General features: G+C 28.1%; 2 protein-coding genes across 2 annotated transcripts in view; both read right to left on the reverse strand.

Moving 5' to 3' along the window:
- The window catches only part of LOC100202733 (methylglutaconyl-CoA hydratase, mitochondrial), a 29023-nt gene extending 25556 nt beyond the window's left edge, over window positions 1-3467 (reverse strand). Inside the window, exons 1-2 of the mRNA XM_065805428.1 lie at window positions 3241-3467; window positions 1727-1794 (exon numbers count right to left, since the gene is read on the reverse strand). Of these exons, the coding sequence (XP_065661500.1) occupies window positions 1727-1794; window positions 3241-3385 (213 nt within the window). The 5' untranslated portion in view covers window positions 3386-3467. The remainder of the gene's footprint in view (window positions 1-1726; window positions 1795-3240) is intronic.
- Window positions 3468-3828: 361 nt separating this feature from the next.
- Window positions 3829-23576, reverse strand: LOC105845163 (protein cornichon homolog 4). Its single transcript, XM_065805429.1, has 5 exons — window positions 23458-23576; window positions 14162-14230; window positions 8765-8877; window positions 4179-4319; window positions 3829-3963 (listed from the first exon to the last, which is right to left on the reverse strand). The coding sequence occupies exons 1-5, from the start codon at window positions 23530-23532 to the stop codon at window positions 3894-3896; spliced, it is 468 nt and encodes a 155-aa protein (XP_065661501.1). The 5' UTR covers window positions 23533-23576; the 3' UTR covers window positions 3829-3893.
- Window positions 23577-24835: the final 1259 nt, after the last annotated feature.

Consider the following 24835-nt stretch of genomic DNA (forward strand, 5'->3'; position numbering starts at 1 on the left):
TACAAATTACCTACAAAAAACCTTAACAAATAATATCTCCACATTAGAATTTTAACAATTAGAATCAAAATTAAATTTTAATTTACTTTGAATTCACGTTTTTTATAAAAACTCTGAAAAGTACCTGCCAGCTAATACTATACCAATCCTGAAAATTTTATTCGCTAAACTTCTTGGAACTAAAACTAAACAAATGTCCTGAAATTAAAACTATACTAACTTGCCTATTGCAAGCTTTTTTGAAATCTAAAGATATGTACATTTTATTTTTATGTCAAATAAGAATGAAATACAAAATTTCAGCTTAATTTTACATAAACTTACAGTCTCAAACACACAAAAAATACATCCTACAGGTCTGTTTAAATCCTAGAATATTACATATTGGTTCTTGCAACAATAGATTTACTTATAATGTTCACTTTTTTTTAAATTCTGATTCATTCTCAACAAGGCTGCAAGCAACTTCTATTAAGTTGGGAGTTACAACTACGTTTACAATGCATTTTTGAACCTTGTCTAGAAGAGAAAGAGCATCATTAGAAGAACCAGCCCAAATATGACAACAGTATTCCATACAAGGACGAATAAGAGTGGCGGGTTCAAGGCTGGTCAACAGAATTATTCTGTAGACCCCTAAAGTCTCTGCCTAGGAGACCTCCTACAAGACAGTAGCTGGATGTAGTTAACATCTGCCCAAGATGAGTATTTTTATCGAGACACCATCTCTAGCTTTTACTCAACCAAGACTCCCAAGGCAGGGGATTTTTAAGTCAGAGTTTAGTTCTCCTAGCCTTTGCCTAAAAAAACAAACTATTCAAAGCAGCAGGGCATGGGGCAGATAGTACTGGGTACATAATACCAGTAGCAGGGTGATCGTGATGATCCTTAACCTGACCTGACCTGGAGTAACTAAAAGGAGCTACTTCCTGCATACAGCACCTTAAAACATCGGACATAATATTTTGGAAATGCAATACAAGAGATAAAGGTGAGCATAGGTTTAACAGTTGGAGTGTCTAGTTAGTTAATGAGCTCACACTACATCAAAACAGATTTAAACATTTAAACAGAACATTTAAACAGAACATTTAAATAGAGCATGTACATATATAAAGTAACTTACGAGTGAGTAAATACCGAGCCAGAGGATCAGACAGAACACAAACATAGATATAAATATAAACAGACAGAACACAAACATACAGATAGCAACTTACGGGTGAGTCAACACCGTGCCAGAGGTTCAGACTGAACACAAACATACAGATAGCGACTTACAAGTGAGTCAACACCACGCCAGAGGTTTAGATAGAACACAAACATATATATAAAGTAGATTACAGGTGAGCTAAAACAGTAACTAAGGCACCTTACACTATATAAGAGACACACACAGAAAAAAAAAAATAACAATAAAAAAAAATTAATATATATGTATATATTACTATATTACTCCTTACAGCCTTGACTTAAAAAGCGAATCCCACAAGGCAACAGAATATGGAACAGGTTGCACTGGGTTACATGTTACCCGTAGTTGGGTGATCATGAAGACCATACACCTGACCTGACCAAGGTCAGGTATATGATTATATTCATTCTGATAACAATATTTTGCAATATAAATTATAAAGTGATAAATATGCATATTAAAAAAATATTTTGTCTTAATTGATACCTTTTTTTAAATCAAAATAATAGCAAAATATGTACAGTTACTTACAAGTTTCAATAGATTTTTTCCTAAAGAGTTTTTTGATTCTGGTCTATTAATTGATATTACAGCAACACCTATCAAAATTTTTAAAATTAACTTTTAAACTTTATTTTTTTTAATATAGCACATTTTTATACAACATAACAACATATTTATTTATATATACTATATATGGCACAACTAATGTACTATTGTATATTTAATATTTACCAATGTACTGTTGTATATGCAATATTAACTAATGTACTATATAATTATATATGCTCTATTAACAAATAAAAAGTAAATTCATGTTTAAAAGTACACAATTACTGAAGAACCAGATTCACTAAGAGTTTCTGGTAAAAGTCACTCAAATATCAGCTGTGAATTTAATGCTTAAAAATATTCATCTCTTACATATAAATTTTATATATGCTATACAATTATAAAATATTATTTAAGACAAATTCATTTTTGGTTGATCAAAACTTATTTTATTAAACTTATCCTGCAGCCTATATTAAAACAATCATAAATCAATAGTATATTGTTCCAGGCTTTATGTGGTTCCAAATGATAGTGCTGTAGAGGAGAAGCACTTTTTTTGTAAACAAAAATTACAGAGTTCAATCTCCACTATGCCCCTGATAGTACCACACTCAACATGTTTCTTAACAGGAAAATAATACTAACTAATCTACATGTATTTAAGTTATACTTCAAAGTAGTCAAAATATTTTTTGAGTAGTAATTATCTAGTATCAAGTTTCACCTTAAATGTTCCAAGTAAATAAGTTTATCTCCCTTATTTACAGGTGTAATTGCCAAATGCTTGTTCAGCTTTTTTTTATTTAGATATTTTTATGTTAAATAGTATTACTTTTTTATTATTACTTTTATTTGTTCTAGTTTTTTCATAAAACCTAGCAACTGATCAATTGCATAATACCTTGCTAGCAACTGATCAATTGCACAATACCTTGCTAGCAACTGATCAATTGCATAATACCTTGCTAGAAAATAATCAATTACATAATATATTGCTAACAACTAATCAATTGCATAATATACTGCTAGCAACTAAACAATTGCATAACACCTTGCTAACAACTAATCAATTGTATAATATATTGCTAACAACTAATCAATTGCATAATATATTGCTAACAACTAATCAATTGCATAATATATTGCTAACAACTAATCAATTGCATAATATATTGCTAACAACTAATCAATTGCATAATATATTGCTAACAACTAATCAATTGCATAATATATTGCTAACAACTAATCAACTGCATAACACCTTGCTAACAACTAATTAATTGTATAATATATTGCTAACAACTAATCAATTGCATAATATATTGCTAACAACTAATCAATTGCATAATATAATGATAACAACTAATCATTTGCATAATATATTGTTAATAACTAATCAAGTTTGGTTAATGATTTAACCAAACTTGGTTCATTAAATAATGGACATTGATCATTCCCCATTATTAAATGAATAAATTATAAGGTCTTACCTTTATGTTGATTATCTAAAAAATCCAAATGAAGCTCATCTGCAACATCTATAGATGTGCTGTAAAGTAAAACTTGTTGTCTTGATAATCCTATTGTTCTACTCACATTTTTCAAAAGAAAACTTGAAAATGCCATCTTCAACATTTTGACATATATTTCATAGCAAGATAATATATTTCATAGCAAGATAATTGACATTAACTAAGTTAGATGACATATATTTCATAGCGAGATAATATATTTCATAGCAAGATAATACATTTCATAGCAAGATAATCTACATTAACTAGGTTAGATGACATTTCATAGTAAGATAATATATTTCATAGCAAAATAATATACATCCAGTTAGATGTCAAAATGACATCATTAATGTAAACCAAATAATATAAGTATGCTTTAAAATATTTCTAAAACATATCTAAAAATAAATAAAAAATAACTATTTATTTGGCCTGTAAATAAAAACAAATAATTTTGAAAAAAAATTAATGCACAATATTAAGAATAAAAAAAAAGCTAAAACTCAAAATTCAAACTCATAATAGCTAAAATTTAAAAAATAAAACATAAAAATTTATACAAAATAAAAGAAAAACTTTAACTTTTAAAAGAAAAATTTACAATTTAAACAAAAAAATTATTCAATTGTCTATCGAAAAATATCTTGGGTCACAAAATCCTGTTTTTCAGCCTCATCTGACACAAGAGTTGATATCAAGCTATAAAAAAACAAACAAACTGTAAAACAACATTTTAACATTTTAAGCAAACATATAATGATTAAAAAAAAGGTTTACTGATATAGATTATAAATGTTTACAGAATATTTATTATAAACAAATAAACAAAAAGATTTGAATTTTTAAATACATTTTACCTAATTAAAAAATTTAACTACATAGTTACATAATTCAAAAAGGTAAAAAAAAACAACCTGTATAAGAAGATGAAAAATCCAACTAAATAATATAGCAATTTCACAATGGACTCTTTAAGGTAGTAATTTAACAAATTATTGTTATGGATTTCAGCAGGGTCATAAAAAGATATGTGATTTCGAGGCTTTGACAATATTCTAGGTAATAAAAAAGATTTTAGTTGTTAATCAATTTTATTTAAATTTCTTTCTTTACAGAACTTATATTTCTGAAGTGATATTAAAAATATCAAACTATTATTATTACTATGAATATTACTGTTAAGATAATTGTTATTATTTTAATTGACAATAATATTATATTAAACATTTATACACATAAACAAAAATTTTGTTAAACACTAAACATGTTGTTTGTGAGACTGCATACTGAATTTGTTGTCCGAATTTAGTCTCTAAGTTTATACAGAGAATAATGTTTTTAAAAAAGTGCAAAATATAGCAATTAATTCTTTATCTAAAAACATTTTTATATAGCCAATTCCACGACGGAAAATGAAAAAGTAGTCAAACTTTATTCTCTTTTTTGTCAACTTTTAGCAAATGAATATGGATGTAGACACATTAAAGTTTATTTAAAACCTTTAGTAATAAAATAAATTTATTTAAGTCATTTTTATGCTTCCGAAAGTTACTGTTTTTCTAATTGTCGCATGATAAAAAAAGTATCATTGTAAAATGTTATTTTATTCATGAATTTATTTGCATAATCCAAATTAATTTAGAGTGAAAATGGAGCTAACATGTTCAAACTGTTGTTGGTCAAATTTTATACTTTATGAAATACATATATTTAAAGAAAATAACAAAAGAACTTCTGCAATTTTTATGTAACGTAAGTTAAAAAAAACGTGATGAAGTTTTGTTTTTTCTAAAACTTAGTTACAAAACCTTAATTTTTTAATAATATATGCGAAAGCATATTATATGTTACGTTTTTACATTTAAAGTTTATTAAATTAAACAACAATGCTTAGTTAAAGCACATTTTTATTCTAAATTTGTGCAACATAAGTTAAAACTACATGAATTTACTAAAGTTCTGGCACTTTTTCAATAACAAAAGGAATTACTTTATTAAGTAATTTTTTTTTCGTTGCGTTGCTTTGACAAGGTTATTAAAATCATTTATATCATTGTTTTATTTATTTTTTTGTGTATTTTTATTTTGGTTGACATATAAATATACATAAATAAATAAAAATAACAATATATACATTCTATACATCTATATAACAATCTATACATATATATAACAATCTATACATTCATATATCGTAACAAAAGTAGACACATGAAGAGATAACAAGTGAAATTGTATTATTATAGACAATATTTTTTAAGAAATAAAGAATCTCCAGTTTTCTTTTTATAGTTAGTTTGTAATAAATTTCATTAAGTACTTTTAGTGATGTAAATAAATTTTATTAGGTACTTTTAGTGATGTAAATAAATTTTATTAAGTACTTTTAGTGATGTAAATAAATTTTATTAAGTACTTTTAGTGAAGTAAATAAATTTTATTAAGTACTTTTAGTGATGTAAATAAATTTTATTAAGTACTTTTAGTGATGTAAATAAATTTTATTAAGTACTTTTAGTGATGTAAATAAATTTTATTAAGTACTTTTAGTGATGTAAATAAATTTTATTAGGTACTTTTAGTGATGTAAATAAATTTTATTAAGTACTTTAAGTGATGTAAATAAATTTTATTAAGTACTTTTAGTGATGTAAATAAATTTTATTAAGTACTTATAGTGATGTAAATAAATTTTATTAAGTACTTTTAGTGATGTAAATAAATTTTATTAAGTATTTTTAGTGATGTGAAAAAATTTTATTAAGTATTTTTAGTGATGTAAATAAATTTTATTAAGTATTTTTAGTGATGTAAATAAATTTTAATAAGTACTTTTAGTGATGTAAATAAATTTTATTAAGTACTTTTAGTGATGTAAATAAATTTTAATAAGTACTTTTAGTGATGTAAATAAATTTTATTAAGTACTTTTAGTGATGTAAATAAATTTTATTAAGTACTTTTAGTGATGTAAATAAATTTTATTAAGTACTTTTAGTGATGTAAATAAATTTTATTAAGTACTTTTAGTGATGTAAATAAATTTTAATAAGTACTTTTAGTGATGTAAATAAATTTTATTAAGTACTTTTAGTGATGTAAATAAATTTTATTAAGTACTTTTAGTGATGTAAATAAATTTTATTAAGTACTTTTAGTGATGTAAATAAATTTTATTAAGTACTTTTAGTGATGTAAATAAATTTTATTAAGTACTTTTAGTGATGTAAATAAATTTTATTAAGTACTTTTAGTGATGTAAATAAATTTTATTAAGTACTTTTAGTGATGTAAATAAATTTCATTAAGTACTTTTAGTGATGTAAATAAATTTTATTAAGTACTTTTAGTGATGTAAATAAATTTTATTAGGTATTTTTAGTGATGTAAATAAATTTTATTAAGTACTTTTAGTGATGTAAATAAATTTTATTAAGCACTTTTAGTGATGTAAATAAATTTTATTAAGTACTTTTAGTGATGTAAATAAATTTTATTAAGTATTTTTAGTGATGTGAAAAAATTTTATTAAGTATTTTTAGTGATTTAAATAAATTTTATTAAGTATTTTTAGTGATGTAAATAAATTTTAATAAGTACTTTTAGTGATGTAAATAAATTTTATTAAGTACTTTTAGTGATGTAAATAAATTTTAATAAGTACTTTTAGTGATGTAAATAAATTTTATTAAGTACTTTTAGTGATGTAAATAAATTTTATTAAGTACTTTTAGTGATGTAAATAAATTTTATTAAGTACTTTTAGTGATGTAAATAAATTTTATTAAGTACTTTTAGTGATGTAAATAAATTTTAATAAGTACTTTTAGTGATGTAAATAAATTTTATTAAGTACTTTTAGTGATGTAAATAAATTTTATTAAGTACTTTTAGTGATGTAAATAAATTTTATTAAGTACTTTTAGTGATGTAAATAAATTTTATTAAGTACTTTTAGTGATGTAAATAAATTTTATTAAGTACTTTTAGTGATGTAAATAAATTTTATTAAGTACTTTTAGTGATGTAAATAAATTTTATTAAGTACTTTTAGTGATGTAAATAAATTTCATTAAGTACTTTTAGTGATGTAAATAAATTTTATTAAGTACTTTTAGTGATGTAAATAAATTTTATTAGGTATTTTTAGTGATGTAAATAAATTTCATTAAGTACTTTTAGTGATGTAAATAAATTTTATTAAGTACTTTTAGTGATGTAAATAAATTTTATTAGGTATTTTTAGTGATGTAAATAAATTTTATTAAGTACTTTTAGTGATGTAAATAAATTTTATTAAGTATTTTTAGTGATGTAAATAAATATTATTATGTATTTTTAATGATGTAAATAATATTATTAAGTACTTTTAGTGATGTAAATAAATTTTATTAAGTACTTTTAGTGATGTAAATAAATTTTATTAAGTACTTTTACAAGTAAAACTCTTATTGGCAGAATTAATAATCCGTAATCTTTCTTACTACTCCATACACTACCTTCTTCTTATAACTCCATACACTACCATCTTATTATTACTTCATACATAGGGTTGCCAGATGTCCAGCAAAAGGAAGACATGTCCTCCTTTTTCATCCTTTATCCTCTGTCCGGCAAACAAAGCTAAAAACATTTCAAATGTCCAGCTTTTTTAATATTTAATATTTTTATTTATATGCTATTTCATATGCTTTTTTTACATATATTTCCTCATTTAAACTTAGCTACTCTTGAAACTTTTAAAAGTTTTTTTTTGACGTTCTATAGAACGCAACGTTAAAAGTAGAACCTGAAGTTTTAGTTAAAGAATAGCTTTAACTAAAACTTTAGGTTCTACTTTTAATTTTGCGCACTTTAATTTTCCAATTGTTGTTCAATAAAAGGGCTTGAATTTCATTTTTTTTTTTTAAATGACTTCAATTTTTACAAAGAGAAAATGCAAGTTTTCAAGTACTATGAAAATAAATTATTCATGCTTTGCTGAAGGGCGCAACAAAAATGAGGTTAAGTGTACAATTTGTGATAGTTACTTGTCCGTCACTAACAAAGGAGCTACTGACTTAGAACTCCAAGTTATTATTACTCCATACACTCCCTTCTTATTACTCCATACACTACCTTCTTCTTATTACTCCATACACTACCTTCTTATTACTCTATACACTACTTTCTTATTATTATTCCATACACAGCCTTCTTCTTATTACTCCATTCAATACTTTCTTATTATTACTCCATACACTACCTTCCTTACCTTACCTACCTTATTATTACTCCATACACTACCTTTCTTATTACTACTCCATACACTACCTTCTTCTTATTACTCTATACACTACCTTCTTATTATTACTCCATACACTACCTTCTTTTAACTACTCCATAAACCACCTTCTTATCATATCAAAAACTATATATTTATTAAGGCTCAATAATTTAAAAATGATATATAAAAAACAAACAAAAATAAAATATGAAAAAAGAGAAAAAGCAGTATAACCTGTATAATAACCAAACAAACATGGGTAATATGTAAATAAGTGCTCCAAAACAGCTGAAAAAGACCAACACAATGCATAACAGTAATACCATAATCAGTTCTGGAATTACTACCTAGAAAAATATTTAAAAAAAAATTATTATAGTCCTTATTGAACTCTAAGAAGCATACTTTTCATGAATGTTAAATTGTCACCAATACAGTATAATAGGAGAACACAGTAGTAGGAGAGAAATCGCCCCCTTGATCAATACATACTTTTGATCTTAGAGGGTTATTTTTATATATACACAACTTGTTAAAGAGATAACAGGTGCAATAATTACTGACTCTGCAAAATTAGTTGTGCTTTGGTTAGATCATTTTAAATTTACTTCTAAAAAATTTTATTTTAATAACAAAAAAAACCCTATTAATAGTAACTAATAATATTTAAGTAGTAACCTAATATGAAAAAAAAAATGAAGTGGGTAAGCACCCTTCAAAACTTCACAATGAGCTGTTAATAAAAGCAACATGAAAATGAATATGAGTTTGCTGTTACTCTTTCTTTAAGTTGTGGTTAAACAACTGCTTTTAAGTTATGCTTAAACAACTGGTTTTGATTTATGCTTAAACAACTGCTTTTAAGTTATGCTGAAACAACTGCTTTTAAACATGGTTGTGCCAACCACAACCATGTTTCAATTGCGTATCTAGATTTAGCAAAAAAAAAGGGTTCTAGGAAAAAATCCCCCACAAAAAATAAAATTAAAAAAAAAAATATTGTTTTGAAATTGATAGATTGCCTGCCCAAACTAAAACCCTCAGTCAATCTAGTGGCACTTCTTGCATGTTCTACCTATTTGTCAGTCAATGTGCGTACAATCCTTGTATGTTCTACCTTTTTGTCAGTTGATTTATGAAAAATGAAGGATTAAGGTTTTGTTTGTATTATAATAAGTATGTATAAATATTTATATTATAAACAACTATTATATTGATATATCGTTTATTTTATGCACTGTAAAAAAAATCCTGAATGATTTTTTCCAGGGGGATTTTTTTGGGTGGATATTTTCCGAGTGGATTTTTTCCTGCTACCAAAAAAAAGTGACTATGCTGTCACCACATTGTTGCCACAAGCTGCAGTAATGAAATTGGTCAGTGTTTGAGCTATTGAAACATTACTATAATGCAGCCTAAGAATGATTGGGTGAGGATTGTATTCAATCCAACAACAATGACCATATAAAATATAGATAAATAAGGGGTAAACAGATTCTATCTGTTGACCAGCTTCGCACCCCTTCTTCATCTATTAGGCTGGCGCAGATGTATTTTTAATACATTGTTTCCAGTTTAGGATGTTGAATGCTGGATCTTCTTGACTTAATGCATGGGTTTTGCTTGTACCTGTTTTTATGACTAGGCAACTCATTCTATTATCTCCTAATGAGGGTACAGCTCTAAAACTCAGTTTTATGGTTCTGAGACTGGCTGGTAGTCAGGTTTCCCGAACTCTGTGGTAACTCTCAGAGAGGCTAATTCCATCAACAGTTGAAAAATATCAAAGTATTACCAGTGCCATGTTGTGCATGGATGGTGTCCCTGTTTGTACTTTTAGTGTGCATTGCGGAGGCCACATTTGGAGCCCTTTGTTACGGCTTAGGGTTTATTAGTAGTAATGAGGCAATTGCTTGGGCTATTAAACAGTGTTCTGAGTACTATCTATGCTTTGAGTCAAGTTCTTCAATCTAATTTTAAAATGAATAAAGTACCGAAAACTATAAATGGTCTTCGAAGTAACTTTTCTTCTGTTGAGTCTTATCTCTTGCAATGTTCACCAGACCTACTTGCTCTTTGTGAGACTAATTTGAGTTCAGCTGTCTCATCTTGCAATCTTAGTATTGATGGTTATCTTCCTTTAATTCATAGAGACTCCAATAGTCACATGCTTGGCCTGGGCATTTATATTCGTAAGAATTCACCCATTTGTCATGAAACTAGGTTTGAATCCACAGACTATTCTTTCATGTGCTTTCATTTAGCACCACTTCACTCTATTGCTTTTCTATTTGTTCTATATCGCTCTCCTTCATCTCAAGACTGGACTCTTTTTGATGTTATTTCTGATCATATTGACCAAGCCCTCTCTCTTTATCCATCAGCTAATAGAGTTGTTGTTGGTGACTTTAATGCTCACCACTCTGAATGGCTTCGCTCTAGTGTCAGCAACTCTGCAGGCTTTAAAGCTCACAACTTTTGCCTTTCACAATCCCTAACTCAAATAGTCAACTTTCCAACTCGTTTTCCTGACAACCCGAATCATTTACCTTCTCTACTCGACTTATGTCTTGTTTCTGATCCTAGTCAGTGCTTAGTTTCTCCACATTCACCCTTAGGTGCTTCTGATCACAGTTTGATCTCTCTAAAACTAATATCTCATTCTTCTTCATCACCTGAATCCCCCTATTATCGTACCTCTTACAACTACAGTAAAGCTGACTGGGATTCTTTCTGTGATTTTCTTCATGATGGCCCTTGGGCGAAATTTTTTGTCTTCCTGTCAACAAATGGGTATCTTACATAACTTCATGGGTTCAGGCTGGCATGGAATCTTTTGTTCCCTCTCCACGATTCCAGGTCAAGCCTCACTCTCCTCCATGGTTTTTCTCACACTGTGCTGCTGCGATTGCCAATTGAACACTGTGCTGCTGCGATTGCCAATTTTCATATTTATCAGCAAAACAATTCTCCAGAAAACAGACGCCTGTTTATTACTGCTAGAAACCATTGTAAAAAGGTTTCGTCTAACGCCAAAACCCGCTATTCTCAGGTCATGAAATCTTGTATCTCATCTCAAAAATTAGGCTCTTGTGACATCTGGAGAATCTTTAACAGTATCAATAATAACTTTTCATCAATATCATCTCTTGATCCCACTAGTTGCGTTCTACCTGATATTGCCAACAAACAGGTTGATCCATTGCTTGATATTCGTATCACTCCAGCTTCTGTATCTAAAGTGATTTCCTGCCTAGACTCTTCTACAGCTTGTGGCCCGGACAACATACCTGTTATTGTCTTGCAGAAGTGTTCTCCGGAGCTGTCGTCTATACTCTCAAAACTATTTAACAAGTACTTATCAGAGTCTTGTTTTCCAGCCTGCTGGAAAGCGGCACCCGTTATCCCTATCTTCAAAAATTCTGGAGAGCGATCTGATTCGTCTAACTACCGTCCCATTAGTCTTCTTCCTATCATAAGCAAGGTTTTTGAATCTCTAATTAACAAAGACTTAATCTCTCATCTTGAATCTAATAACTCACTTTCTGACCATCAATATAGATTTCGATCTTCTCGTTCTACAGCTGATTTGCTAACAGTAATAACTGATAGGTTTTATGGTACATTAGATAAAGGTGGAGAGGTTAAGGCCATCGCTCTTGACATTTCTAAAGCTTTTAATAGAGTTTGGCATACTGATCTTCTCCATTAGCTTTCTTCTTTTCCTTTCCATTCGTAGCATAAAAGTTGTCCTCAATGGACAGCACTCTTCTTCTTATTCTGTAACTTCAGGGGTTCCTCAAGGTTCTATCCTTGGCCCTATACTCTTTTTAATTTACATCAACGATCTTCCAGATATTCTCACATCTAAGGTGGCATTGTTTGCTAATGATACTACCATTTATTCTTGTCGTGATAAGAAACTAACACTCTCTGATTGCTTGGAGGAGGCATCTGAGCTTGAAAAGGATCTCACTTCTGCTACAGCATGGGGCTCACAGTGGCTGGTGAACTTCAATACAGATAAAACTCAATTTTTTTCAGCAAATCGTTATCACAATAATTTAGATCTTTCTATATTTATGAACGGTGATGTACTTGATGAGTCATCTACTCTTCATCTTCTAGGATTAACTCTTACTTCCAATCTTTCTTGGAAACCATATATCAAATCAGTTGCAAAATTAGCATCTGCTAAAGTTGCATCTCTTTATCAAACTTGTCACTTTCTTACTTCGGATTCTATTTTCTATCTCTATAAATCTCAAATCCGGCCTTATATAAAATACTGTTGCCATATCTGGGGTGGGTCTTCTAACGATGCCCTTTCTCTTTTAGACAAGGTGCAAAAACGCATTATAAACATAGTTGGACCTGTTCTTGCAGCCAACCTCCAACCATTATCACATCGTCGTAATGTTGCTTCTCTTTCTCTTTTCTACAAATACTATAATGGGCACTGCTCTAAAGAGCTAGTGTCTCTTGTGCCATCTACTAAAATTCATTCTCATGTTACTCGTCATTCAATCAAGTCTCATCCTTTTTCTGTGACTGTTCCTAAGTGCTCTAAAAACACTTATTCGTCTAGTTTTTTTCCTCGAGCATCAGCTCTTTGGAATTCGCTTCCTTCATCTTGTTTTCCTGATTCATATAATTTGCAATCCTTTAAGTCGTCCGTCAATCGTTATCTTGCTCTACAATCTTTATCTTTTCTCTTCCAGTAACTTCCAACTTTAATTAGTGGCTGCCTGCAGCCTTGTTGGAAGCGAAGATGTTAAAAAAAAAAAAAAAAAAAAGATTCAGTTGCAAGCAAAGCTTATGCAAAAGCCTTTACTCCATCTAAGATTTCTGGAGGATTTTCCTCCAGAAAAGTTGAAGTCAAACTTTTTAATCCAAAAATATTTGCTAATGAGTTTTTGGTTTCATCTGTCACAGATTCTTCTGAACCAGTTGTTGTAAAGAAAACTTACTGTTGAAAATGTTGAAATAAAAAATAAAAAAATTTAAAACAATAATAACAGTGATAATGATGCATTAGAACCACAACAATATTTCTAGTTCTACTCAAGAGTATTGTAAAGAATTTTGTACTTTTAGTTCTACTCAAGAATATTGTAAAGAATTTTATTCTTTTAGTGTAAAAAGTGTTTTTGAACCTTGTCTAGAAGAAAAAGAGCATTATTAGAAGAACCAGGCCAAATATGACAACAGTATTCCATACAGGAACAAATAAGAGATTTGTTTAGGTAGAGAATGGAATTAGGGGTAGAAAAATGATTATGAAACATGATAAAAAGAAGCAACATCAACAGATGCTAATTTAGCAACCAATTGTATATATGGCTTCCATAAAAGATCAGTAGTAAACAATAATCCAAGAAGACATAAAAAAGAGTGAAAGCGTGAAAGCGTGAAAGCGTTGCCATTCATTAATATAAGAATGTAAACAATAAGGCGATAGTTGTTTACAGTAAATAACTGAATTAAAATTGAGAAAAAGCTGAGTTGAAATTTGCAAGGCACTGTAAGCCCCAATCTGTTGCAGAAGTGAGATCAGATTCAGCCTAAAACATCCTTAGTACAAATCTTTTTAAAACTTGGTTAAAATTTATAAATACATTTTTATTATACCTTGCTTAACCGACGACATCCATCACCTGAGTTTGTGTAATTGCATTCTAAATCTGATAAATTAATTATCTGAGAAAGTTAAAGAACTTAAATTTATATATAATTTTTTGTTCAACATATACTTTAAAAAAAATACTAATTTAAAGTCTCAATATCTAAAACCTATTTACTTTTAACTTTATCTTATGTATGTGATAATTATATAATTATATTGAAATTTAATATCTGGTATACAGAAAATAAACATCCATTTTTGTAATTTTTAGAAAATAGTTTTTGCAGCCATTAAAATATAGTATTAAGAACTGTGTAACACTTTGTTGTTACTGTGTAACACTTTGTTCTTACTGTGTAACACTTTGTTGCACATACATCAGTAATACATTATTAAATAATTTCTCATAAAATTTAACTGTTTTTTTTAAAACCGCAAAATAGAAATCTAAGGGAAAAAAAAGAACTTTCTAATTTTGTTTTTTTATTTTCAGGTGGATTTAAGCATATATTGACCAACTGAATTATTTGAGGACACATTCAGTGTATACACATATCAACTGATTTTTATTGTAGGTATAAAATCTTTTCTCAATAATAGTCCTAATAAAAGAGGGTTTAGCACATAAAACAATTAATAATCATTTTTATTTGGCATACTAAAATAGCTATTATTTGAGGCCTCAGTGCATACATAGATAGAGAATTTGGGGTTAAGCAGGCAGTATTTACATATGAAAGATAATTACTAAATTAAAATGGGGTGAATAGGGATAGAAACCAGAAAGGTTTTTTGGATATCTACTAAGTGACAGAGACAGCTGATAGACTTTTTTTTCTATTAAGTAAGTCTCAGGCCCATATAACTGGTAACATTCTAATTTGGCTGTGACATTAGCTATTGCAGTAAATTGTATTGAAAAATAAACCAAAAAATGTGAAAAAAAGTTTGTATGAAAAAAAAAATTTCCGCACAGACAAAAGCACTGAAGGTGTAATTGTGAAACTTTGCTAAATTGTTGCATAAAGAACTTGATTAAACTGTGAGAAATTACAGAATATAAAACCTAATGTTAACTAATATATTTTGATTAATTTCAAGTTTTTAGAAGTTTTTTAGATTTTAAATTTAGTTTTCTCAAAAATCACTTCTTTTTTTCTTATTTCCAATGTTGAGTTAAAAGTTTGAAAATCTAAAAAATATTTTGAAATTTTATATGGAAACTCCATCATGTTCATATGCGATAATTTCAAAAGCATGTAAAGTTCAAAAATCAACTGCTAGAATTGTCTTAAAATATTAAATGGAGAACAAAACTATAAACAGAAAACAGGCAAAAAAAAGACGAAATGAATAGTTGACTTGATTCATCAAAATCAAACTTATTCACAACAAGCAGATGCAACAATGCAGAATATCTTTAATTCAAAAAATAATGAAAAAGAAAATCTGAAAACTTACTGTAAAAAAGATCACTTGATATTTCCAGATAACCAATACTATTATTAGTCAAAACCTTACTTGTACTTAAATCTGTCCGTTTGACAGATTTAAGTACATTTTAGTCAAATTCAGAAAAGTCAGAGAAAATTTCATTTGCAAACTCCTTGCATGGCAAGCTGTTTTGATTTTCGACTTTAAAACCCTCCTATTATAACAAATCAAACTTTGACATAAGATCTATGTATGAAATAATGGTTGGAAAAACGACTTCTCCCTCCATTAAATCTTATTGGGCAAAAGTGAAGGGAATACTGAGGTAAAGAGGCAAATGTTCAAATAGTGTTAAAAAATCCAAAAAATTTTCGGATTAAATTGTGGGTTTAATGGGAGGATTAATAATACTTTACAAAAAAAATAATTACTTCGATGCCATAAAGTTAAGGCTTAATTTTTTTTTTTTTTTGCTAAAATATGTACTCAGCAGAAAAAAAAATTTTTTTAATTGATTAACTAGTTTTTGAGAAAATACAATTTAGATTTCAACAGATCATAGTGATACTATATTGATAAGTCTGAATCTAATCTTTTAATAATTATTATAATAAAAATTTTAAAAATAATTTATTATTTTATTGTCATTAAGGTACAATTGTGTATCTATTGTGTTTAATTGTGTATTTATTATTCCTTTTTTAGTGTTAAATGTTACCAGTGCATTTTAGGTATGTATAATATACCATATTTACGTAACTATCATTAATTATCTATTGATTTCAAATTTTAGTTTATCATATATATATATACAACCCTCAGAATTAGGAAAAATGAGGTCGTCAATAACTTGCCGACATCAATCTTTTAAAGGTCGGCATCGGTCGTCAAAAAAGTTTGATACAAAGGTCTTACCATAAAACATAGAAGCAAAAAAATATATATATATACATATATATATACACATACAACCCTCGGAATTATATACTAAAAATATTAATTATATACGGCAAAAAAATGCCAACCTCAAACACTTTAAGGTCAGCAGTTAGGTCAGCATAGCCGAATCTAATTCTGAGGGTTGTATATATATATATATATATATATATATATATATATATATATATATATATATATATATATATATATATATATATATATATATATATATATATCATATATATATATATATATATATATATATATATATATATACATATATATATATATATATATACATATATATATATATATATATATATATATATATATATATATATATATATATATATATATATATATACTGGATTTTACGATTTATTGTAACTAGTCTTATGGGAGAAGAGAACAAAGTTTATATCTGTTTCGACTTATTGTACAAGGCGCTATGAGTAGGATAAAACATTTAAAAAAAAGCTCTTACAAGATAAAATCCTTTTTAAATGATTGGGGCATAAAGTATCAATTATCTTCCTCCTATTACCCACAAAGCAACAGCAGAGCAGAGGCTGCTGCAAAATGGATGAAGCGTTTATTGAATACATATATTACACAGAAACACACTAGCTCAAGATATTGGAGTATCTCCAGCCGAATTATTGTTTGGGAGAACTATAAATGACCACTTATCAAACCCAATACCATTTAGAAGGGAATGGTCTGAATTAACCAATATGCGTGAAAGAGCTATCATAAAACAATATCATAATTCATTAAAGTTTAAAAAACCTCAATATCACCGACCGCTAACTATAGATTTGAGCATAGCAATTCAAAATTACCATGGCAACCTGCCAACAAAATCGCAAAACACAGGACAAATTGCTGAAACCTTGCCGCATCAACATTATCAAGTAAGAATAGATGGGAGCCATATATACACACTTCTAAACCAAAGATTTTTACAAGAAATATTTCCATTGACAAGAAACCCTAATATTTCGGGTCATAGTTTTGAATATCCTCCTATATCATCAGAAACTCGACTCAAAAATTCACAAAACAATATACCAATGAAATTTGCTGTCGAACCAATAATACCACCAAACCACTTGGATTTCCACTAATGAACTCTCATGCAACAATTGATCCACCAACAACAACCAAACCTCCTATAACCACAAAAAAACCAGTGAGAAGGTCAACAAGAACAAGAAAAAACTTGTGATAAGATCAACAAGAACAAGAATCAATAAGGTTAAAAGACTATATATTGTATGGAAAAAAAAAGGCATGTATAATATGCCATATTTACATAATTATCATTAATTATGTATTGATTTCAAAATATGACATTTAGATTATTATAAAAATATTGCGTTTTACAATTTTTGTAATTAGTCTTATGGGAGAAATGAATAAAGCTTATATCTTCTTCGACTTATTATACTAGGTACACACACACTACATTTTTAAAACTTCAACACTGTCCCTATTATACCTCTATCAAAGGTCGAATAAAGACAACATCTAAAACAATTGGCAACTTCACCTCACATGTGGGGTTAATAAGGGTAGACAGAAAAAATAAGAATAATAGTTATTAATTTTATTTATCAAATTTAAAAAATTTCGTAAAGTAGTAAATGGCCATACTTAGCACAAGAAAATACAATCACAAAACTATATTTTTAGTCAGTGGTACTAGAAAAACCCTAAAAACTGTCCCTATTCACTGTATTTTACAATATGCTAGTGGTTCAAATCATTATGCTTCAACCAATCGCCTGTGGGGCACCATCTCTGATTTTCATGATTTTTACATATTGTTATGTGCATTATGTAGATAGGTTAAATTTGAAATTTCAGACTTCCAAGTACAACGGTTCAGAAATTATAGCCTTAGAAACATAACACAGTGGCTACCCTTTTTACAAATGGTCAAAACAGACTACTTTAGAGCTGTATAACTTTTTTCTCACTTTCAACAAGTGTCTCATTTTTTCTAAAACTATTTTCTGGATAGTTCTCTCTTTAAAAAAATGGTTTTTATTAACTTGTGCTAAATTTGAAAAAATTATGACCTTCTCAACTTTGGAAAAAATTCTAAAATTGCTAAAATATGCCAAAATGAAACTAACTGTAGCATTATTCTATTCATCCACAAGTTTTTACAGATAAGTTTTCTGATTAGCTACTACTGCCTGCAATAAATGGACAAAATATAGGCAGCTTGTTGCAGTTTAGAACTTAAATATATCTAAAAGCAAAATGTCTGCTTGCCTAAAAAGTCCATTTTCCAGCCATTTTGAGATGCTTTTAAATTTTTCTAACATTTTGTTTTGATCTAAGATTAACAGCATATATATTAACAGCATATGCATGAAAATGCAAACATTATAAACTTGTCGAATCCACATTAAAAATGCCAGCATTTTTAAGTAACCCAATTTTTCAATCATCAATGGTTGAATGTGTTACTAGAAACCAGCGCCCCTCTAATATGCCAACTGGCAGATTAGAGGGGCACTGGTTTCTAGTAACACATTCAACCATTGATTGATCAAGTCCTCTTCTTGATCTGGTCTTTATAGTAGATAGGGGCACAAATAAAGGGGACAGTAACTTTTTAGAGACCTTCATTATGGTTCAAATAAAGGTCTCTAAATTAATTTAGATATTTAGATACTTAATATCTAAATTAATTTCAAAATGAAACCATTATTTCTTTAAATTCTATTTTATTATAGGTAATCAGTGGTCTGTATGTAGTCTGGACCCACCCCCACCCCCTCTTACTAAGTTGAGGGAGTGGGGGGGAGGTGGTTTGGGGTAGCATCAATCAAAGGGAAAGGGGGCAATTAACTTACAAAGATACAAGCATTCACTTTTCTAGCATGAAATCTTAAAAGTGAATTAACAAAAGTTAATTATATAACTAAAAGTTGGTTCCCCCCTTCCCCTTTTGAATGATACTACCCCAAACCTCCGCCCCCCCTCCCCCTAACCTTAGTGAGAAGGGTTGGTGAGAATTGGTTGAAATATAATGATTTGACCCTAATATATTTTTTTAGTTTCTTCATTATTTTTTTTATTTTTCTGAAAAAATGTCTGCAATTTAAATCAGGATTTTGAAAATTACAAAAATAATTCTGCCGACCTGATGCCAAACTCTAACAGTTTATGGTCGGCAATTTATTGCTGTTCTTATCTCTCCTAATTCAGAGGGCTATATATATATATATATATATATATATATATATATATATATATATATATATATATATATATATATATATATATATATATATGTGTATATATATATTTATTTTTATTTTTTTATTTATAGTACCTTGCAAGGTTGTCCCAAAGTTTTTTTCCATAATCTGTTGGCATAAATAAAAAACAAGAAAAAACTCAATAAAAAAAAATTGGGAAATCGTGATTTGAGAGAAATGCTGAATATCAACCCAAAAAAATCAAGTAATAAGGATATTTGCTGGGTTGTTTGCATTCAAGGATATTTGCTGTTTGAACAAGACCAAATTTGTGGCAAAGGTGGTGTTTGCATATACATCAAAGACTCAATAAAACCTTGTTTCAAATGGTGTGCTTCAAAGCCAATAAATTGAACAAATATGGTGTACCATTTAAGTTAAAAATGAGTCAATACTATATAGTTGCATGTACCATCCTGGAATAAATGACATTCAAAATTGTATGAAAATTACAAATTCAATCAGAGTAGCACATGAAATGATTTAAAATAAAATATATAATGGCATTATTTTAAATGAGAATTTTAACTTAGCAAAAATTAATTGGAGTGACGAATGCAATGCACATCTGGAAGAACCAAATAAAATAGCTAGTATGTTCATGGACTGCTAAGACAAATGTTATTTATTTCAAAATATAAATAAGCCAATATTTCAATTAGATGATCAAACTGAAACTTATGTATTAGATTTAGTAACGACCGAAAATAATTTACGAATATGTAAGCTAGAATATCATTCACCATTACAATCAATGAAACACGGTCATTATATTTTAACCTACAGTTCCATATACAGTTCATCAGAAGAAATTGCAGCGGAGTTTAATTTAAAAAAAATTACATTTATGATAAAGGAAACTATGATAAAATTAACAAACACTTTAATAGTATTGACTGGTCAAAGATATTCAAAAATTTAAACGCCAATGAGTGTTACAGAAAATGGTTTGAACATTATAAAAACACTTGCAATTTAAATATACTGTCAACTAAATCAAACAAAAGGAAAAAAGCACCTTGGTTTAATAAAAAAACTATCTACATTGATTAAAGAAAAAAAAGTTTTATGGATAAAGTGTAGAAATACAAAATTCAGAGATGAAGAACTTGAGGCAAAATATAAATACATCAAAAACAAAACAAAAAAGGTTATTGAAGATGCAATTGTTAAATATGAGCACAAAATAGCGAAAAATACTAAGAAGAATTCCAAAATAGTTTACAAATATATAAATAATAAAAATCAAATAAAAGACTATATTCAAGCTCTTGAGAATGAAAATGGAATAGTTACTACCAATTTATCTGAAACTGCTAACATACTAAACAATTTTTCAGCACAGTTTTTACTATTGAAGCTGAAAACCTGCCAGAGTTTCCAAAACAATGCAATATTTTATGCCCATATTCGACATTTCATATCGAAATAGTTAGTAAGAAGCTTGCAACTATAAATGTTTATAAATCAACTGGAGTAGAAACAATAAACCCTAGAGTACTAAAAGAATGTTGCAAAAGTATTTCAAAACCACTATCAATTATTTTTGATCGCTCATTCTTGAGCGGCATTGTTCCAGGTTTATATGCAAATATTACCCCTCTGTTTAAAAAAGGAGATAAACTAAAAGTAACAAATTATAGACCAGTATCACTAACATTGATAGTATGCAAAGTGATGGAAAGTGTAATAAAAGACACACTAAAAAATCACTTGACTAAGAATAGTTTACTCTCTGGCTCTTAACATGGTTTTGTATCATCCAAAAGTTGTTGCACAAATTTACTCAAAACATTAGACATAATAACCCAAGCTCTTGAGAACAATTTAGCAATAGATATAGCTTTTCTAGACATTGCTAAAGCTTTTGACTTATGCATAAAAGATTATTATTAAAACTACAATCATATGAAATTTAAGAACATTTAATACGTTGGTTTAAAAGTTTTTTGAGCAAATGAACAAAAAGAGTAGTTCTCGGCGTAATCAGCTCTAAAAGGAAAAAAAGTAATAAGTAGAGTACCACAAGGATCAGTTATTGGAACCCTTTTATTTGTTACTTATATAAATGATTTAATACATGAGATAATTAATAATGGCAAACTATATGCAGACAACACAAAAATTATTTCAGTCATTAAAACAATCAAAGACATTTAAACATTACAGCATGTAAGCTGGTTAAATGGAGCAAAAAATGGCTAATCAATTTCAAAAATGAAAAATGCAAAATTATGCATATTGGCATATAAGATAACTTGAACTACAAATACTATATGTATATAAGAAACTTGAACCACAAATACTATATGTGCAGTAAACTTGATATAATTAACCAAAATGTGCTAAACTAAAACTATGCTAGAGAGAGAGATCTTGGTGTTATGATATTGAATGATGTCAAATATCAACACAATTGCAACAAAAGCTAATAGAAAACTTGGTCAGATCTTTCCTTCAATTAGATGAAATTACAATGAAATTATTGTATACCTCATTGGTTCGCCCACACTTATAGTTTGTGGCGCCTGTATGGAGCCTTTATTACCAAAAGGACATTAACAAACTTGAAAAAATACAATATAGGGCTACACAAATAACTCATTGAAAGAGTGTTTGCTATGAAGATAGACTGAAAAGATTTAACTTGACTACTTTAAAAACAAGAAGAGCAAGAAGTGATATGATTCAATATTATAAAATAAATAAAATTATAGATTAAGTTCAATGGAATCATTCTCTTAGAATAATTAATTATGCAATAATTAATTATTCTAGGAGAATGATTCTATTGGTCATACATGTATTTTTGTACTTTCTGTGTATGACCTTGGAATCATTCAAGGAGAATGATTCCAAGGTCATAAACAGAAAATACAAAAACAACTTGCACATTCTACCATAAGATTTAACTTTTTCACAAACAGAATAGTTAACAAATTTAACAGAAGAGATAATCAATTCTGACGATGTAAATAACTTCAAGAACAAGTTTGATCGTTTTGAAAACAAACAAAATAATATATATATAAACAATGAAAAAAAAAATTTTTTTTTGCAAAGACTGTCAGAGTTTAAACATCTACAGGTGTTAGATTCACCACATTAAATTGAATGGGTACAGCAAATTTATTATTATTATTAAAATCCTGAGTTGACACATGTACACTCCTTGCATGTTTTACCTAATCAAGTTAGTCGATGTATATATATTCCTTGCATGTTTTATCTAATAAAATCAGTCAATGTATGTACCCTCCTTAAATGATTTACCTATTCAAATTAATTAATATATATACACTCCATTGTGGCAATCCTTAAATAAATCAGTCAATAAAAAAATAATAAAACAAAGCAAATAAAATTGAATAATAATTAAAGCATAAAAAATAAAAAAAAGATTCTGCACTAAAAAAAAAAATTCAAGTCAATTAAGTTTGATTTTTGTGGTAATTTAAAAAATGTTTAATGTATACACAATTATTTTATGGTTTTGGCTTTAAGACAACACATGTAAGTTGGATGGAAAGTACAAGTAATTAAAATAACTTGTTCTTCTGTACTCTCAAAATCAACTATTTATAGAACTATAGATATAATTTTTATTTATATATATAAAACTAAAACATGGCAAACTTTAGAAAAGATACAAAATAAACAGAAAGAAACATTAAAAAGGCTGTGTCAGCCATAACAAATATTAGGGCTAATACTTCGTTACTCATTGTAACTATGTTATTAAGCTATAAACAAAGATCAAAACAATATAGTTACAAATCATTTATTTATATAACTTAAATTTTTTTATAAATATAATTATAAACAAACAAAAAAACTATTTAATTACAATGATTAACTCATTATTTTATTACTATCCTATGAATAAAAATACCTTTAAGCGCATGTATTTACATGCGCCTAAAGTTTTAGCAAAAGAATGTAACTTTAAACAGGTGTCTGCTATTGAATATCGCGATGAATATATTAGAGATGCATTTACAACAGGGATAAACTTACAAATTATAAGACAGTAACTACTAGAAAACAGTGCAATAAGTATGAATGAAATGTTTTCAAAAGCTAGAACCTTGGAATCAGCACAAACACTGACAACTTAATTCAGATTCATCAATCACTCTGTCATCCTGGAATAACTAGATTTTATGCTTTTATTGAAAATAGTAATTTACCTTTCTCAATTGATGATGTTAAACTAATAACTAATCAGTGCAAATTATGTTGTGAATGTAAGCCTAGATACTATAAACTACTAAAATCCAATTTGATAAAGACGACACAACCACTGGAACATTTGAACTTAGATTTTAAAGGACCTTTCCTTCAGAAACTAATAACAAGTATTTTTTAACTATAATTGATGAGTATTCTCATTTTCCTTTTGCAATCCTGTGTCCTGATATTTTATCTCAGACTGTATTAAATGTTTGTCACAAGTATTCTCGGTTTTTGGTTTGCCAAGTTATATTCATTAGAGGATCAGCCTTCATCAGTAAAGAATTAAAACAATACTTACTAGAGAAAGGTATTGTGACATTCATACTACGGCATATAATCCCCAAGGGAATGGTCAAGCAGAAAAGTATAATGGAACCATAATGAAGTCTATTGAGATTGCTACTAGACAACACAACTTACCCATCAAAGCTTGGGAAAAAGTATTGCCAGATGTTCTCCATCCTATAAGATCTTTAATAAATACTAAAAACAATGGTGACACCTCATGAAAGAATGTTTAAGCACCTTTGTAAAACAGCCACTGGATGCACTGTACCTTCATGTTTATGTCATCCTGAACCAATACTAAAGAAAAAACATTTACATAATAATAAGTATGAACCACTGGTAGATGAAGTTTAACTCATAGATGATAATCCTCAATATGCTCACATAAGGTACCCAGATGGAAGAGAACCACAGTTTCGCTAAGACACTTAGCACCAACAAGTTCTGCTATGATTATTGATCAAACAAATCATATTGAACCTTCACCAGAGAATGCTTTTAATA

Source organism: Hydra vulgaris, chromosome 09 (assembly GCF_038396675.1).
Source record: "Hydra vulgaris chromosome 09, alternate assembly HydraT2T_AEP".
Classification (NCBI taxonomy): Eukaryota; Metazoa; Cnidaria; class Hydrozoa; order Anthoathecata; family Hydridae; genus Hydra; species Hydra vulgaris.